The 20,232-nt window shown below is 39.0% G+C and overlaps 1 protein-coding gene across 1 annotated transcript in view; it reads left to right on the forward strand.

Annotated features, from left to right (window-relative positions):
* CDS1 (CDP-diacylglycerol synthase 1) overlaps positions 1-20,232 on the forward strand; it is a 102,480-nt gene that overhangs the window by 71,788 nt on the left and 10,460 nt on the right. The window contains exons 7-12 of the mRNA XM_089670534.1: positions 4,678-4,760; positions 9,914-10,001; positions 13,119-13,187; positions 15,781-15,933; positions 17,571-17,690; positions 19,165-19,268. Of these exons, the coding sequence (XP_089526660.1) occupies positions 4,678-4,760; positions 9,914-10,001; positions 13,119-13,187; positions 15,781-15,933; positions 17,571-17,690; positions 19,165-19,268 (617 nt within the window). The remainder of the gene's footprint in view (positions 1-4,677; positions 4,761-9,913; positions 10,002-13,118; positions 13,188-15,780; positions 15,934-17,570; positions 17,691-19,164; positions 19,269-20,232) is intronic.

The raw sequence follows: 20,232 nt of genomic DNA on the forward strand, positions 1-20,232 counted from the left end.
GCCTAAGTATTTCTGCAAATGTTTACATGCATACAGTATATTAGTCTAATAACCCAAATCAGTGCAGCACTCACGATCAATGTGAGAAAAAAAACTAAACAAAATTAAAATCTATCAAAAAAAATCAAAACAATAAATAATAAGTGTATCATCTATCATAATCACACCGATCCTTGATCAAATATTATTATAATAAAAATTATACAGATAAATAGTACAGTAAAGATAAAAGTCCCAAAAGATCACAAAAGTCTATGATAAATTCCACGTGAGAAATTTGTTAAAGAAAAAAAAAACTGTAATCCAGTCTCGTTCCAAGTGTAATACTTGCGATCCTCTTCCTGCATATCTATACCCTGTGCACTCCTTCACCCTTGTAGCAAATCAATCCGATCACGTTTTGTTAAGACCTCTAAAGAAGTCAAACAAGCTCATGTCCCTTTAAAGGAAAATAGAGACCTGTCAATCTCCTCAATAATCTTCTGAATGTCATGGGCATAAACACCATGCACCATGTATATGAAAGACTAGATTCTGGCATAGTTCTCACCAATATACTGTATTTATTTGAAGAAAATGCAGATTGAAAACACTGTGTGATAGAAATAAACACTGCAACAATGTATACATCCAGCCTTTCAGATTAACCACTTGTCCTCCTGAGGATTTACCCCCCTTCCTGACCAGGCCATTTTTTGCGTTACAGCGCTGTTACTTTAACTGACAATTGCGCGGTCATGCAATGCTCCACCCAAATGAAATTTAAGTCCTTTTTTTTTCCCACGAATAGAGCTTTCTTTCTGTGGTATATGATTGCCTGTGCATTTTTAATTTTTTTGCACTATAAAAAAAAAAGTCTGACAATTTTGACAAAAAAAACTATATTTTTGACTTTTTGATATTAAACATGTCCAGTAAAAAATTTTAAAATCAAATTTCGTCATAAATTTGGGCCAAAATATATTCTGCTACGTCTTTGCTAAAAAAAAAAATCCCAATATGTGTAAATTAATTGGTTTGCATGAAAGTTATAGCAATTACAAATGGCTGTATATATACTGGGATTTTTTCTTATTTTATTTTTTTTTAACTAGTAATGGCGATCAGTAACTTATAAAAAGAGTGCGGTGGACATTCTGACACTGGGGGGGAACTGACTTGGTGTCACTTACATCCCCAGTGACACCAATACAGCCCAAGCCGAGAGGGAGGAGAACTGTTAGTAAACAGAACAGTTCTCTTCCGCGTCGGAGATCCTCAGTAATCACCGGGCACCAGCGAGTAATCATCGGGTGGGACCCAGTGATTGACAGCTGCGGCCATGAATGGCGGCGCGGGTAGAGCGCGCATGAGCCCCCTACCTCGAGATGCAAAATCACGTGTATATATACGTAATTGTGTGCACCCGTGCCACCCTGTACCAGTATTTCTGCTATAAGGCGGTCTGGAAGCGGTTAAGAAGCACACCACTCTCCCTGTGTATCAGAGGTCTGTAGCTAGCATGATGACGTCATCGGCAAACAAGCCCTGCCCCCTTGCTGTGTGTCCTCCAATCCCGGATGACTTCAGAAAGGTCTAGTGAATTTGGGGCCAAAACTAAAACAAATATTGTGTAGTCTGTGGCAACACAGGTACAGAATGACCTCCGTCTTCAGTTCTTCTAAATGACTGAAGGGTGAGTTTGTTCTGTGCATGCGCCTCTGCCTGCACACTGCTGCTGTTACATCTTGCTCTGAGTGAGTCATGTACATGGTGGCAGTCCAGATGCAAAATGACTGAAGGCCTAGGTCATTCTGCACCTGTCCTGATGCCATGTGAATGACTGATTCAGGGTGAAATGTATGCATTGTTGGCAGGATATGAATGACTTTACATAGTATACATCTCAACCCATAAAGACATAACTGCATGTATCTATATGGGTTAAAATGCCGTGAGGACCACTTGTGCAGGAGCTTGCTGCCAACAAAATTCTGCGTACATTTTATACAGCTCTATGCATTGGGACTAACCTTTTACTTTTCCAAATGTCATCTTTAGATTATAATGAAACTGTGTAAATACACTTTACATTTTCTTTCTTATTTGACATCACTAGCCAACAAGAATGCTACTTTTAACGTATACTCCAAGTTGTCCTCATATATAAAAACAAAACCAATTTCTCTTCTGTTTCCCTTCTCTGGAGTACATTCTGTTTATCACTAAAGGCTCCCTACTGAATTTTCAGTAGGAATATGTAAAGAATGCAATCTCAAGAGAAGAAAAAGGAAGCTCAGCTCATAGCATGCTCTGGTGGTCAGCAGAGCAAGAAGTGGAGGGAAGTCTGCCCATCGGGGACACAGCTATAAAAATATGACCAGAGAGAGTCCTTCCCTATTCTATCCAAACTTTAAAAAGTGTTAGTTGTACTATGTACAGGTAACCCTTTGCAGATTTTATATCTAATCACTAGTAAACACTAAATATTCAACAGTAAAATCTCGGTTTAACTGCATCTGATCATTTGCAGATCATGAGTATGTAATAACAGTTGTGAAAGTGGCAAGTTTGTCAAATGATGTAATGCAGCTAATATGTGCTCTGCAAGTTGTTGAAAAAAATTGTAGTCATGTGATGCATAGAGGGAAGTAGATACTTCTTTCCTTCCCTGATCTTTGCAGCATGTCAGCATGTACAAACAGACATTTTTCAGGAGATCCAAAATAGCAAAGACCTGGATCTTGCTGAAGAGGCAGAAAAAGAACAGCACACAAAGTACAAGTTCCCAAATGACCTATACATTATGGTGTAAGCACTGTGGTCTTCTCATACAACATGTGTGAAAAGATGTTTATTGGATATAGGATGGATCATTTGAGGATTGTCTGCTAGTGATCAATGACGAATACCCATTTATGGACAGCTTATTAAACCTACAGTCAGGTCCATAAATATTGGGACATCGACACAATTCTATCATTTTTGGCTCTATACACCACCACTATGGATTTGAAATGAAACAAACAAGATGTGCTTTAACTGCAGACTGTCAGCTTTAATTTGAGGGTATTTACATCCAAACCGGTTGAACGGTGTAGGAATTACAGCAGTTCGCATATGTGCCTCCCACTTGTTAAGGGACCAAAAGTAATGGGACAATTGGCTTCTCAGCTGTTCCATGGCCAGGTGTGTGTTATTCCCTCATTATCCCAATTACAATGAGCAGATAAAAGGTCCAGAGTTCATTTCAAGTGTGCTATTTGCATTTGGAATCTGTTGCTGTCAACTCTCAAGATGAGATCCAAAGAGCTGTCACTCTCAGTGAAGCAAGCCATCATTAGGCTGAAAAAACAAAACAAACCCATCAGAAAGATAGCAAAAACATTAGGCGTGGCCATAACAACTGTTTGGAACATTCTTAAAAAGAAGGAACGCACCGGTGAGCTCAGCAACACCAAAAGACCTGGAAGACCACAGAAAACAACTGTGGTGGATGACCGAAGAATTCTTTCCCTGGTGAAGAAAACACCCTTCACAACAGTTGGCCAGATCAAGAACACTCTCCAGGAGGTAGGTGTATGTGTGTCAAAGTCAACAATCAAGAGAAGACTTCACCAGAGTGAATACAGAGGGTTCACCACAAGATGGAAACCATTAGTGAGCCTCAAAAACAGGAAGGCCAGATTAGAGTTTGCCAAACGACATCTAAAAAAGCCTTCACAGTTCTGGAACAACATCCTATGGACAGATGAGACCAAGATCAACTTGTACCAGAGTGATTGGAAGAGAAGAGTATGGAGAAGGAAAGGAACTGCTCATGATCCTAAGCATACCACCTCATCAGTGAAGCATGGTGGTGGTAGTGTCATGGCGTGGGCATGTATGGCTGCCAATGGAACTGCTTCTCTTGTATTTATTGATGATGTGACTGCTGACAAAAGCAGCAGGATGAATTGTGAAGTGTTTCGGGAATATTATCTGCTCATATTCAGCCAAATGCTTCACAACTCATTGGACGCTTCACAGTGCAGATGGACAATGACCCAAAGCAGACTGCAAAAGCAACCAAAGAAGTGGAATGTTCTGCAATAGCCAAGTCAATCACCTGACCTGAATCCGATTGAGCATGCATTTCACTTGCTGAAGACAGAACTGAAGGGAAAATGCCCCAAGAACAAGCAGGAACTGAAGACAGTTGCAGTAGAGGCCTGGCAGAGCATCACCAGGGATGAAACCCAGTGTCTGGTGATGTCTATGCGTTCCACACTTCAGGCTGTAATTGACTGCAAAGGATTTGCAACCAAGTATTAAAAAGTGAAAGTTTGATATATGATTATTATTCTGTCCCGTTACTTTTGGTCCCTTAACAAGTGGGAGGCACATATGCAAACTGTTGTAATTCCTACACCGTTCACCTGATTTGGATGTAAATACCCTCAAATTAAAGCTGACAGTCTGCAGTTAAAGCGCATCTTGTTTGTTTCATTTCAAATCCATTGTGGTGGTGTATGGAGCCAAAAATGTTAGAATTGTGTCGATGTCCCAATATTTATGGACCTGACTGTACATTACAATTTGGCATAATGAATATGAAGGCTTTTGCTTTTCCACCATGTATAATTCACAAGTCATGTTTTTAGTCATATGTTTTGTTTCTGCTTGTGCTCATTGTGATATTGTTGTTCCCATTAACAGTTTGGATGGACTCATGTCACTTTGCTGATCACTGTCACTCAGTCTCATCTTGTCATCCAAAATCTTTTTGAAGGGATGATCTGGTAAGGGTCTACATACTGTGTTTCCATTGATTCATAATCACATTTGTTGTGTTCTTCTTCATTTGGCAGATAAAAAAGCCAACAGTTTGCATTTAATAATTAAAATTCACTGTATGCTTAAAGTGGTTATAAAGCCTAAACATTTTTACCTTACTGCATTAATTGCATTAACCCTTTGAGGATCAAGGGACATATTTGTCCCATGTTTTTAATTGCCTGTATCATCTGATTAAGTACTTAAAATACTTTTTTTTCTTTTTTTGGTTTGAGTCAAAATATTAGTTCTTATCAACAAATGGATCTAGCTTTTTGCCAATTATTTCATGAAATGGCTTAGTTACAGCAACTGAAGTGTACGAACTTTAAAAACAAAAAATTGATTCTTTTGGCGTTCCGTAATCTTATGGTCCTCAAAGGGTTAAGGTAAAAAATATTTAGGCATCATATAACCACTAAGCCACTTCACTGCCTGCTTTAATGCATAAGATATCCAAAGCGAAAAAAATAGAAACTTTTTTTGCTGTGTGTACTAGTAGTAAGCAATTTATTTTAGTCAGTTTTGTTATGTGGGAGTTTTTTGGTAGATCTAAGTCCTCATGCACACTGGACGTTTTTACAGCCGCTGCTTTTGGCGTTTTTTTTTCTACAGTAAACCCCTCAGCACGTTATCCTATGTGTCCATGCACACATAGACTGTAATCAACGGTTTTTGACAGGGGTGTTTTTCGGCTGGACAAAAACCCCAGGACTAGTGGGTTTCTAGAGGAGTTTTTTAGCTGTAAAAACGCTCTAACGCTGAAAATGCAGTAAAACACGGAAAACCAGCGTTGTTGAGTGGAAAAAACACTAAAAACTGCAAACACAGCTAAACACTAATACACAAATGCTAAAAAACGCTGAAACATTCACGTTTTTAACGCGACTTTACACCACTAACGCTACCAGCGTTATTAAAACGCCCCATGTGCATGGAGCCTAACAATTAAGACTGGGAATCTAACTTCAGAGCTTGTATTTAAAGATAACCATGTTCTAAAATTAAGGCCTAGGGCCAAAATTTACACAGGTGTAACACATAGTATTTTTATCTGTGAGCCTATGATGTTCAGCTAGGTTTGTAGAAACACAATTTTTGTGGAAATGCTGTTGAACCGTTGGCACTCTGTAGCCCAAGGCAACTAGCTACAGAATAACTTTTCATGAAAGGCCAAACATCACTTGTAAATTGAACTAGTTGCTATATATATTTTTAAAATAAATTTGTTCTTTATTAAATATTTTTTGTGTGTACTGCCTTTTTTTTAAAATTTTTTTGGCTGCCTGGGTTGCCGCTGGGAAAATTAATTCTCTCTGCCTTGACACCCTGTTTGTCACTGGAAAAGGAAGTAAAGCGAAACCAGTTCTGGTGACAACTTTCTCTAAGAGCAGATATCTTATTATGGAAAGATTTTCTTTTCACTTTCTGTTTTGTTTCCCTGACTGGAAGTGACAGAAAATATCCCCAATAAGACACACACACAGCAAAAAAAAAAAAAAAATAATGAAGGGCTTTTTGACCATTCTTTACTCTATCCACACTTGTCCCCTGAGTTAAATATGCTATGTGATGACAGGCCACCTTTAATATAATGTCTTTTTCTTTATACCTTTTGCAGTATTTTGGTTGTGCAGTAATATTAATCAGGGTTATCTGATTCTGTTGATATTGCAGAATCTCAAAATAACTAACACAGATATGAGATCTGCTTATTGCAGTGAACACTATACCATATATTTGCAGATGCTGTGGTTTTGTTAGGTTGGGCAGAGGGAGACATGCAGGATATAGATTTTCCTATCCAAGTATTTGCTCAATATTAGCGGAGTTCTAGCCATTTTAGTGTTTATTAAAAATCAGCAGCTACAAAAACTGTAGCTGCTGACTTTTAATAAACATACACTTACCTGTCCCAGAGTCCAGCGATGTTCTCACCTTTGCGGTCCCTTCTCCCCTTCTCTCCGCTACGGCGCTGGCATCTCAAATGTGGTCACCAGGCTGTGACAGCTTGTGGCTTCACAGCCCAGTGCCCACTGTGCATGCGCGAGTGGTGCTGCGCCTCCTAATTTGTCCGGCAGTCTCCTGGGACCTGTAAAAGTTCCTCTGAAAGTTTCTAGGAGACTGCGGGAGGGAGGAGGGGGCTGAACTTCTGGCTCACTTCGCCAAGGGGAACCGAGCCGGAAGTGGGAGCGGGTACCTGTACATATATATATATATATATATATATATATATATATATACATATATATATATATATATATATATATATATATATATATATATACATAAATAGATATGCAGCGCTAAGTAATAATATATTCAAAATGTTGATATATAAGAAGGATAAGTGGGCACTAATGATAGTGCAGGAGTAATGCAGTGGTGACCTCATCTAATAGCGACGCTTAAGTCTATAATAAACCAAATAATGGCGTGATAGTGATGGTGAGTCCAATCACAGAGTGGTAGAGTTCATCAAAAATAGTGCTTCTGTATTCCGTGCCTTTTTGATTGCTGATGAGAAAATATGGTGTTGTGGTTTACCTTTATATGCTAGATATATATATATATATATATATATATATATATATATATATATATATATATATATATATATATATATATATATATATATATACAGTGGGGCAAAAAAGTATTTAGTCAGCCACCAATTGTGCAAGTTCTCCCACTTAAAAAGATGAGGGAGGCCTGTAATTGGCATCATAGGTAGACCTCAACTATGAGAGACAAAATGAGAAAAAAAATCCAGACAATCACATTGGCTGATTTGGAAAGAATTTATTTGCAAATTATGGTGAAAAATAAGTATTTGGTCAATATCAAAAGTTCATCTCAATACTTTGTTATATATCCTTTGTTGGCAATGACAGAGGTCAAACGTTTCCTGTAAGTCTTCACAAGGTTGGCACACACTGTTGCTGGTATGTTGGCCCATTCCTCCATGCAGATCTCCTCTAGAGCAGTGATGTTTTGGGGCTGTCGCTGGGCAACACGGACTTTCAACTCCCTCCAAAGGCTTTCTATGGGGTTGAGATCTGGAGACTGGCTAGGCCACTCCAGGACCTTGAAATGCTTCTTACGAAGCCACTCCTTCGTTGCCCGGGCGGTATGTTTGGGATCATTGTTATGTTGGAAGACCCAGCCACGTTTCATCTTCAATGCCCTTGCTGATGGAAGGAGGCTTGCACTCAAAATCTCACGATACATGGCCCCATTCATTCTGTCCTGTACATGGATTAGTCGTCCTGGTCCCTTTGCGGAGAAACAGCCCCAAAGCATGATGTTGCCACCCCCATGCTTCACAGTAGGTATGGTGTTCTTTGGATGCAACTCAGCATTCTCTCTCCTCCAAACACGACGAGTTGTGTTTCTACCAAACCGTTCTATTTTGGTTTTATTTGACCATATGACATTCTCCCAATCCTCTTCTGGATCATCCAAATGCTCTCTAGCAAACTTCAGATGGGCCCTGACATGTACTGGCTTAAGCAGGGGGACACGTCTGGCACTGCAGGATCTAAGTCCCTGGCAGCGTAGTGTGTTACTGATGGTAGCCTTTGTTACATTGGTCCCAGCTCTCTGCAGGTCATTCACTAGGTCCCCCCGTGTGGTCCTGGGATTTTTGCTCACCGTTCTTGTGATCATTTTGACCCCACGGGGTGAGATCTTGCGTGGAGCCCTAGATTGAGGGAGATTATCAGTGGTCTTGTATGTCTTCCATTTTCTAATTATTGCTCCCACAGTTGATTTGTTCACACCAAGCTGCTTGCCTATTGCAGATTCAGTCTTCCCAGCCTGGTGCAGGTCTACAATTATGTTTCTGGTGTCCTTCGACAGCTCTTTAGTCTTCACCATAGTGGAGTTTGGAGTGTGACTGTTTGAGGTTGTGGACAGGTGTCTTTTATACTGATAACAAGTTCAAATAGGTGCCATTGATACAGGTAATGAGTGCAGGACAGATGAGCCTCTTAAAGAAGAAGGTACAGGTCTGTGAGAGCCAGAAATCTTGCTTCTTTGTAGGTGACCAAATACTTATTTTCCACCATAATTTGCAAATAAATTCTTTCCAAATCAGCCAATGTGAGTGGCAGAACTTGCACAATTGGTGGCTGACTAAATACCTTTTTGCCCCACTATATATATATATATATATGTATGTATGTGTGTGTGTGTGTGTGTATATGTATGTGTGTATATATAATATATATATATATATATATATATAAAATAACAAAAAGAGGAGCGAAGAAAACTAGAGCCATTTCCTATAAAAAAAAAAATGACCAATGTACATCTTTAAGTAAACCATCCTTGGAATCTGGATTACTACCCCCTGATTTCACCTTCAGTTCCACACTCTTGTTCCTCTGGAACTGCAGTAAAACAATAAATATTAATTTTGTCTATTTCTGAATTATTGTAAATGTGATTCACACAACTTTAATCCAAGATTCACCCATTTTTTTTTTATTGGATTTGATTGGAAATATGTGAGTCTTGTCTTTAAAATTGTGTGAGAATATTTAGATAGACCACTGACCTGAAGGATAGCTGTTTCCACCAATTAACCCTTCTATACCCTGACAATAAGGAAGGATACCTAAAACCGCTTCAGTGCCTTTCCACCATCTAGCTTAAAAAATTGCTTGCACTCTCATATGCTTTCCCAATTGCTAGGTTTGCATATCATCGTATGGCTGAGTTTGCTTGGCATAAAGTGAAATCACTTATCTTTTTACCAAATTAAATCTGATACTAAAGTAAATGGTAAACTATACAAAGGATGTAACCTTACATATGTGATTAGTAAATTTTCTCCTCCCATCTACAAAGTTACAGTTTTCAAATTGAACCAGAAATTGTGGTAAATGGAATTGATAGACACATTGGAACATATAGTGCTATATGTAGTTTTGAATGGCAGAGGTAGATTAAAGATGCTCTGCGATGCTACATCTTGGAAGTAACCGATACCGTACCTGTCATTTGATTATTTCAATCAGAACATTAGTTGCAAGGACAAAGCAAGACTGGCAAACATTTACAAAGATACATTCTGTGTCATTGCCTAACCTTTATAATTGCTGTTTCATAGGTTTTTAGTTCCAGTGTCCATCGTCATCTGCAATGATATAATGGCTTATTTGTTTGGGTTCTTCTTTGGCAAGACACCATTAATAAAGGTAAGCAAAAAATCAGCAGTGACATTTCTGTGTGCACGGCACAGGGTAGCACTTTTCCGTATATCAAAACAATAAATAAAATATTTGCAGTACATATGCAGTACATAGAATGCATTAAGGTAAAAAAACTTCTGCCTTTAGAAATACTTTAAACAGACCAAAGGGAGCAAATCAAAGTTGAGGTTGTTAGAGTTTACATACACTTCAAGCAGCTTAAGTCACTACAGCTTAAAGTATATGTGAACCCTCACCTTGTAAAACAGCCCATTCAGTTTAAAATGTAAAACATTTATATATAGATATAAAAAACTTTATAAATACCTTTTTCCCCCTTTTTTTTGTAAGTGATTATATACCCTCTAAGCTCCTTATTCTTCTGAAAACAGATAGCTGGGGGGGGGGGGGGGGTAGCAGCACACTGCATTTCCCAGTGAAAGGCTATATGAGCTGTTTGTCAGGACACGTCTGCTCATTGGGGGGAGAGCACACTGAGTTTCCAGCATAGCTCGAGAACTGGCCATGCTGTGCTTTCCTGCTTAGTGTGGTCAGTTTTTAATTGGAAAGCAAAGAAACTGGCAGGAACATGAGGGATTTTACACAAAGGAAGCAATACAAAGAGAACAGGATACTTTTTTATACAAGCGCATGGTACAGCAGGCATATATCTCTACCGCTGCTCAATGTAGAGAGACTCCCAATCTCAAAGCCCAACTCCTCCTGTAGGTGCTAGCCCAGCTTGTGTGTTGCATAGATGAGAACAAAGGAAGTCTAATCGGCTGCACTCCAAACAATCCACTAAGGCATGATAAAACCAATACAGGCAGTGGAAGTAAAGTGGGGGGACTGGCAGGTATACTCATTTCATGCTAAAGACCGCGCCTATTCATTACCCAGTGGACCCAAAGTACAAAGTGTTGGTTTTTAGCACCAGGAACAGCTGTTTCTCCTAATCAACACTGGGTCCACCTCCTGCTACACCAAACTAAATTAAAGGTAAAGACAGCTCTGCAACTAACAACAATTTTAACATCCCCAAAGTGCAATGCACAAAATCCAACCACAACATGACAAAAATAAAAATTAAAATAAAGCTGTATGGGAAGAAGAAACAAAAAAACAGCATACTATAAAGAAAACACCACATCATGTATAAATGTGTGTATATTGGATCTATCCCAAATAAGAGGATATACAAATTATAAAAATAAATATGCCTCAGATCAATAACAAAGTCTCTGTCCTATCCTCACCATCCCAGATATAATAAAGGCAAAAAAGGCAAATAAGGCGAAGGAATGGGCAGAGAAACAGAGATTAATCAAAAAAGATCAGCACCAAATAAACGTATATATTCAAAAAGCTGGTAAAACACAATCACATCAGAGAGGGACGGGATGAAGCCATGGCTGGGCAAGGAATTCACTCATAAAAATGGGTAAGATCCCATTCAAAATTCAAACCATTAGGAATACGTGTACGCAAATAGAAAATCCAAAAGACTTCACGTTTGCACAGCAATCTAAAGCCATCTTCACCCCTAGGAGAGCTGTCCACCCTCTCAGTTCCCACTAAGGTCAACTCCATGAGCACTGTTAAAATGATTAGCGACTTTGGTAGAATGATTCTTTTGTATGTCATAAACATGAACATGGAGGCGATCTTGTAGCCTCCTAGTTGTCCTACCAACATATTGTACTTGACAGCTTCTACAGGTGATCAGATATATTAGATGTTTAGTTTTACAGTTGATAAAGTTCTTAATCCTGTAAATCTAACTAACTGCGGAGCTAAATTCCTCCCCTTTCTTAATACAAGAGCAACAGGAACAGCTGTCTATACCACACCTATAGTTACCCTTAAAACTCAGCCATGTTCTTTGAGTTTTTCTAGAGGAGAAATAGCTAGAGGACAGAGTATTGCCCAGAGTTTGTGCACGTCGGGAAACAATTTTAGTACCATGGGACAATATTTGTGCAAATATATCATCACTCAGAAATATGGGAAGATAGTGCTCAGTAATCCTTTTAATCCTCCCAAACTCTTGGCTGAAAGCAGTGGAGAAAACCAGTGGTCAACTGTACATCAGGAGTAGAGCAATAGTCAAATATAGAATAGAAATATATATCATAACTACCAATGAGGCAAATCAAACGTCCAAAATAGAAGGATTTATAATGCCCCCCAGCAGTAAGAACACTGTACCTGTCCCATTATGTAAAGTCCCTTTGAGGAGGACTGATATTCTTGCATCCAAAATCCACAAAATATCTTCTAGATATTAACAATAAAAAAGTACTGCGAAACAATAAAGAATAAAAGGGTTAAGAGCAAAACCGAAGTCCCATATTATACCAAGCCTCCAAAATAAAACAAACTGCTCATTAGTATTTATATTTGACTAGTAGCAAGCTAGGAACTGATTGAAGTTGCGGAGCTGTGAAGGAAACTGCAGACATGCTGCATAATCCTGTACAGCTCCTCTCCCAACATTACACCTAAGAAACCATTGTTTCCTGTGTGTCTTGTGGAGACCTGCGAATTTCTTGTGCATAAAAATTCAGGTCTCTGCAGATGGTATGAACGAACCCTTAATAAATGTGCCACTATAAAGTTCATTATGACCTGCAAGAATTGTGTGAAAAGAGACATCGCATTGTGCCAAGACATGCCATTAGCTTGTAAATCTGCTCCCAAAGCTGCTCCAGGAGTCTCTGAACTATATTAATATAATTGTATATATTTCTTAGAAAATATACTGGATAAAGCACAATTTATATCAACTGGGAAAGTAACTTCCAATAAAAATGGTAAGGAGAGGAATGGGGAGAGGGAAAGGAAAGTAGACATTTTATGACATAAAAAGGAAATGGATCATTGGGGTTCATGGAAGGAACAGACCCCATTGAAGGAGCAGGAATCTTTGAGCTGGTTGCATATAGAAAGTGAAAAGCTTAAGCAATATATTTTACAAGTTTCTATATGGAACCATGTCAATATTATACTGCTACCTATCTATTACTAAAATTCATGTTTAAGCATTTTAAGTAAACTAACATGTGCACTGTTATTTTAATTTACATTGATAACACTAAAATTGGTTGTTCTTTTTCCAACTAGTTGTCACCCAAAAAAACTTGGGAAGGTTTTATCGGTGGATTCTTCCTAACCATAATATTTGGATTTATTGTAAGTAGCTGTTTTTCTTTTTTTCTTTCCTACCAAAGCTATGTGCCAAAGGCAGATTTTTGTTGCTCCGCTAATTTACCTCTAGCAAACCAAAACCACTTAAAGGACAAATCTTGTGAAACCTTTTTGTTTAACTTAACCAACATATGTTCTATTTTCATCCTTCATCGCTATTTTTTTTTTTTTTTTTAGATAATGTGTACTGTATACAATTTTACAGCAAATTTATGTTTGGTTTTATCGCTGACAGTAACAAGTTGACAAGTATGTTTTTTTAGAGGGTTGTTAACCGTAGTTTGACACCTTTAGGCATTATTGTTATTTTATTGAAATATGGTAATGAACAATGAGCTGCCATTGTTGGCAATATTATGTAATATAAATATTGTGACAGTTAATAAAATTAAGATCATAAGGAGTAACATTGTCATTGAGATCCCACTGTTGGCATAATCAGTGTTCAGTAGAGTTCTTTAAGTGCTATTTCAATTTTAATTAATGTTACTAGAGCCGCAGAATAAAGGGTTCTGTTTGAATGGTTGCAGAACTCAAAGTGAATGTCACCTGTTGCTTCTCCCCATCCATTGCAAGCATTTGATCGTTGGATGAGCTGAATACTTTCTTGCCCAGAGGTCCATTGTGGTTTTTCATCCCGGCTCATACCTCACTGCAGGACAAACAGAAGGGGTGGTGGGCTGGGGTGAGTTTCTTCCGCGGCATTGAATGCAGAGGCTTGTAGAGCACAGGAGAGTACATCCTGTGTACTCATTCCCCACACAGGATCCTGATGGGTCAGTTAGCAACCGTTTTGGTTGTTTTTAGTTAAGGTCAGCAAACCCTGGCAAAATCATAGTTTATTTGGAAAATGAGTAAACATTAACTGTATACTGCGGATTTAATAAGTGTGCTGGGCTTATTTTAATATTTATTTTTCAAACAAAGGAGCAGTTGTTATTTAAAGTGGAACTTGGGGCACAATAAAATTAAATACACTATAATGCCAAAAGTATTGGGACGCCTACCTTTACATGCACATAAGCTTTAATGGCATCCCAGTCTTAGTCCATAGAGTTCATTATTGAGTTAGCCCACCATTTGTAGCTATAACAGCTTCAACTCTTCTGGGAAGGCTGTCCACAAGGTTTAGGAGTGTGTTTATGGGAATGTTTGACCATTCTTCCAGAATCGCATTTGTGAGGTCAGGCACTGATGTCAGATGAGAAGGCCTGGCTCACAGTCTCCGCTCTAATTCATCCTAAAGGTGTTCTGTCAGGTTGAGGTCAGGACTCTGTGCAGGCCAGTCAAGTTCCTCCACCCCAAACTAGCTCATCCATGTCTTTATGGACCTTGCTTTGTACACTGGTGTGCAGTCATGTTGGAACAGGAAGGGGCCACTTCCAAACTGTTCCCACAAAGTTGGGAGCATAAAATTATTCAGAATGTCTTGGTATGCTGACGCCTTAAGAGTTCCCTTCACTGGAACTAGTGGGCCAAGCCCAACCCCTGAAACACAACCCCACACCATAATCCCCCCTCCACCAAACTTTTCACTTGGCACAATGCAATTAGGCAAGAACCGTTCTCCTGGCAACCCCCAAACCGAGACATGTCCATCGGATTGCCAGACAGAGAAGTGTGATTGGTCACTCCAGAGAACAAATCTCCACTACTCTAGAGTCCAGTGGTGGTGTGCGTTACACCACTGTATCTGACGCTTTGCATTGCACTTGGTGATGTAAGGCTTGGATGCAGCTGGTTGGCCATGGAAACCCATTCCATAAAGCTCTCTATGCAATGCTGTTGTGCAAATCTGAAGGCCACACAAAGTTTGGAGGTATTTAGCTATTGACTCTGCAGACAGTTGGTGACTTCTGCGCACTGTACGCTTCAGCATGTTCCGACCCCGCTCTGTCATTTTACGTGGCCTACCACTTCGTGGCGGAGTTGCTGTTGTTCCCAGTTGCTTCCACTTTGTTATAATACTGCTAACAGTTGACCGTAGAATATTTAGTAGCAAGGATATTTCACATTTCATGGATGGACTTATTGCACAAGTGGTAACCTATCACGGTACCACGCTTGAATTCACTGAGCTCCTGACAGCGACCCATTCTTTCACAAATGTTTGTAGAAGCAGTCTGCATGCCTAGGTGCTTGATTTTATACACCATTGGCCATGGAGGTGATTGGAACACCTGAATCCAATGATTTTGAGGGGTGTCCGAATACTTTATGGCAATATAGTGTATATGATGCAGTCCATCACCCTCTGTAACACAGTAGTTTTTATTTTTCTGAGCCTTCCCTAGCTCTGGCTCCTTCCCTGGATGCATATGTATCTCGATCTGGCTTCTTTGCACTGCAATACATATACAGTCGATCCACATAGACCTCCCTGGGGATGTCTACCTAGTGGTCACACTTTTCCAATTGTCAAATAATTTATACAGTTTACATGTTTTTCATATACAGTCGATCCACATAGACCTCCCTGGGGATGTCTACCTAGTGGTCACACTTTTCCAATTGTCAAATAATTTATACAGTTTACATGTTTTTACTAACTGTAATTGCTGCATTTTTTGCTTTGCAGTTTTCCTACATCTTATCACAGTTCCAGTACTTTGTGTGCCCTGTGGAATACAACAGTGAATCGAACAGCTTCTCTAACAGCTGTGAACCATCTGAGATCTTCAAGATACATAACTATGCTGTACCTTCATTTCTGCAGTCATTGCTGGGATGGGTAGGTATTCTGTGGTTTCAAACAAGCAGAAACAAAATAGAAAACATGAAGAAACAAAGGCGTACTTTGCAATACATTTCCTCACTATAGTGTCATGTTCATTAAATCTAGTTTAGTGAGTTTGACTCTTTTAGGTGACATAATCATTATTACTGTGTTATATAAATAGACCTTTCCACTCATTTGTAGGAGGATTTTCAGAAGCCTCTGAACTTATTCAATATGCCTTAGTAAACACTTCCACCCTCTTTTTTCATATTAGTGTTTACAGAATAAGCATGTCATTACAGGTAGCCCCAGATTCGCTGCTTCCATAGGTGTCGGGTAGTCTCATTGTTAAGAACTTATTCAGTATTACATAGTATTACAAGATTATAGTATTGAATAGTAAGTATTCAGTATGTGGATGTAAGTGATTGCAGGCAAAATGTCTAATGAAATGTGCCTGACCCATAGTGGCTTATTTAAAACTTGTCTAAACCCAAAAACAAAAATGTAATATATTGCACCTTACCAGTTCTTAGATCTAGATGTAGGCTGCGTTTGTTTTTTCTTTTCATTTTTCCCCCCTATAATTTAAAATGGTAATCCCGCAAACAACACTTTTTGTCCCTAGATGGCTATGCTCACTTCTTCACTATACCTATAGTTGGTTGTCAACAGGCTAGACTTCTAAAATTGTAACAAATCCATCCAGCACCACCCCTTTTTGTTTCTTTTGTTGAGAGTGCATGGCTAACAAAGACAAGATCAACAGCAATTAGTAGGGAGAGCTAGCACTCAAGTCTGTCAGCCTTAGAATTCTAATTAGGTCATTTACAAATATTCAGAGTTAGCCCTGGTTCACTCTGCTGCAACCTCTCATGCAACTTGCTGCAATGTGCGACACAAAGTGGTAAGACAAGTCAAAACACATTCATTTTAATGGGTGTCGTCCTAATTGCTGCAACTCATGTCGCAGCGACAAAAAAATAGTTCTTGCACTACTTTTCTGTGTCTTCCTTGCGACATGAGTGCCATAGACTGCAATGTTAAAATCACAAAAGTCGCAAAAAAGTTGTTTCTTTGTCTTATCTTTGTAGCTTTGGCTGCAACTTCAGAGGGTTTTGAAAGTTCAATATGTGCTACACTCCCATGAACGTCACATGAACGTTGCATTGAAGTTGAAATGCAAAGTTGCACTGGAAGTCACATGACTTTAGGGTCGCAGTAGTGAGATCCAAGCCTAACCACACAATGACATTTCAGGGCCACCCTTTCTCAAGGTGACAGACAGCAATGAGTGAAATAAAGCACATGCATATACAATATACACTTTCTAATAGGGAAAGTTCACCTTACCTGTGCAGACACAACCCCAAGAGTCACATACCTCAAGATATAACAAGCCAGACTGTGAATAACCTTAGTGCAGTCCAATACAATCTAACATGAAATACATTCAGAAGAGCCTTGTGGGCTTAATGCTGGTAAGTGTGACTCTGTATGGACAACATGCGTTCCGAAAACCGGAGCCAGAAGTCCTCACTAGGCACCATCCAGTCATGTGATCCTGTAATCTTTCCTTATCGTTTGATGTCTTTAGCAGCAACAGCATATGGAAATAGTTGTTGAATTATTAAATGTCTGTCTTCTAGAAAACAGTCCAGATTTATCCATTCCAGTTTCATAGTATTGCGCTCTCCACATTTGGATCATTGATTGGACCATTTGGAGGATTCTTTGCCAGTGGCTTTAAGAGAGCTTTTAAAATTAAGGTAAGCCCTGTGCTGCCAATGTTGTTAACATGGAAATGTCATTAATATTAGACAGATTTTTTAAAAAAACCTCTTCAGTAATATCTAAACAACTGGGTAATATTATTTCTTTCTTCAGCTTTCCTTATTTTTAGGTGATAATAGACTGCCATGTACATAAACAAGCATTAGTATCATTGTATTAATAAAGTGTAGCATTTTATAAAACTGTCATTCTCTGTGCTTGTGTCAACAGACTTTGGGCATGTTTTTTTTTTTTTCCCCATTTTTTTTTTTTCCAAACACAATTTTATTGAGAAAAGAAACAGAGTAATAAAAGGAACAATTCACATTATGAACATGCAGTGTACATACAAATGCAAATGCCCCCTTTCGGGGCGAACATCCATAAAATATACAAAATCTCAACATGTATCAATAAATGCAACTGGTATCAATAGGAGACACTGATTAATGAAGCGCCATACCTTCTCACCCACAGTGGCTTGCATAACAGGGGAGTCATGACGTACTCCATCAGCAACTAAAGTCAGTCACTTATAGCTGTGTGTGGTGGCCGAGTGGTAGCGTAGTTTTGTCAAGCCGTGTCTACCAGTAGGGTGGAAGCACGTGACATGTTGTACATGAGAGTACTCGGTTAGTCAGGTAGTACTGAGAAATTAACCATTCCCAATGATCAAGATTCAGCATTTGTCCATGTATTATCCAAGGGAAGGGTAGGAAGAGGATGTAGAATGGGCAGGAAAGTGAAAGGAAGAGCAAGGGGAGAATGAGAGGAAAAAAAAGAAAGAGGTGAGCAAAACAAATTCTTTGGGCTTGACATTCATTTGAAATGCTTCTGAGAACATTCAGAATTTATTGACCATTGCAATTCAGCTGCAGTTGACCTCCTGACCATCCTTTTGATCTGCATCAAGTAGGTTTTGCAATCCTAAGGACTTGTATGGGGATACAAAACCTGCTTGAGGCAAAAAAAAGATCATTGACACAAGCTTCTGGCTGATTCAGGTTTGAGCCAAGGGGCTGACCTAGCTCATTTTCAGTTTGCATGAGAAAGGATTCCTTCTTTTGGTAGTTTCTTGTGGAACATACAGTATAGTTCTTAAACCTATTCTGAACTAGCTTTAGAACCACATCACCCCTACCCCTTTCACAATAAATTAATAATCTCAGCTATAGTTTGAAGCACTCTGGATGACTATACTTTTTTCTTGGTGTTTGTTGGCTTCAGCACACATCTGTTCAGGTGCTTTGCATTGATGTACGTTGTCATTTATACTAGTGTTGTGTTGCGTTTTAAAAAACTCCATTGGATTCAACTGGTGAAAGGCTATTGGGATACCAATGACTACTGTTGAAATGGAGTTTTTTTCCATAACATGGAGTGGTCATTATCATAAATAACGGATTTTTATTTTGCACTCTTCACCATAGGAAAGAGGTTGCACTTCACTAATATATGTTACTTTTACAGGATTTTGCTGACACCATTCCCGGACATGGTGGAATTATGGATCGCTTTGACTGTCAGTACCTGATGGCAACCTTTGTACATGTTTACATTGCCAGTTTTATAAGGTAGTTTATTGCTATAGCAAATTTTCCCTATACCCAGCCCTTGCTTTGTACAAAGATATGTAGTTGCTAATTGTGATTATACAGTTAGGTCCATACATATTTGGACACAGGCACAGTTTTAGTTTTTTTCAGGTATTTACCAAAACATATTCAAGTTATAGTTATATAATGGATATGGGCAGAGAGTGCACACTCAGGTTTAATTTGAGGATATGTACATCCAAATTGGAGGAAGGGTTTAGGAATTACAACTCTTAAGAGTAGCCATCCCCCTTTTTTCAAGGGACCAAAAGTAATTGGACAATTGAATCAAAAGCTGTTTCATGGCCAGGTGTGGGCTACTCCTTCGTTACTTCTTTATCAATTAAGCAGGTAAAAGGTCTGGAGTTGATTCTGAGTGTGGTATATGCATTTGGAATCCATTGCTGTGAACCTACATCATGCGTTCAAAGAGAGATAGCAGCAACATTAGGAGTGGCCAAATCAACAGTTTGGTACGTTCTGAGGAAAGAAGAACACACTGGTGAGCTCAGCAATATAAAAAGGCATGGGCGCCCATGGAAGACAACAGTGGTGGATGATCGCAGAATCCTCTCTATGGTAAATAAAAACCCATTCACAACATCCAGACAAGTGAAGGACACTCTCCAGGATGTGGGCGTATCATTGTCAAAGTCTACAATTAAGCGAAGACTTCACGAGAGCAAATACAGAGGGTTCACCACATGGTGCAAACTAATCATAAGCCTGAAGAATATAACAGCCAGATTAGACTTTGCCAAAAAACATCTAAAAAAGTCAGACCAGTTCTGGAAAAGCATTCTTTGGACAGATGAAACTAAGATTAATCTGTACCAGAATGACGGGAAGATAAAAGTGTAGAGAAGGCTTGGAACAGCTCATGATCCAAAGCACAAAACATCATCTGTAAAACATGGTGGAGGCATTGTGATGGCATGGGCAT

This window comes from Staurois parvus, unplaced genomic scaffold (genome assembly GCF_062004578.1).
Source record: "Staurois parvus isolate SC_StPar_1 unplaced genomic scaffold, SC_StPar_1.0 ptg000091l, whole genome shotgun sequence".
NCBI classification, from domain to species: Eukaryota; Metazoa; Chordata; class Amphibia; order Anura; family Ranidae; genus Staurois; species Staurois parvus.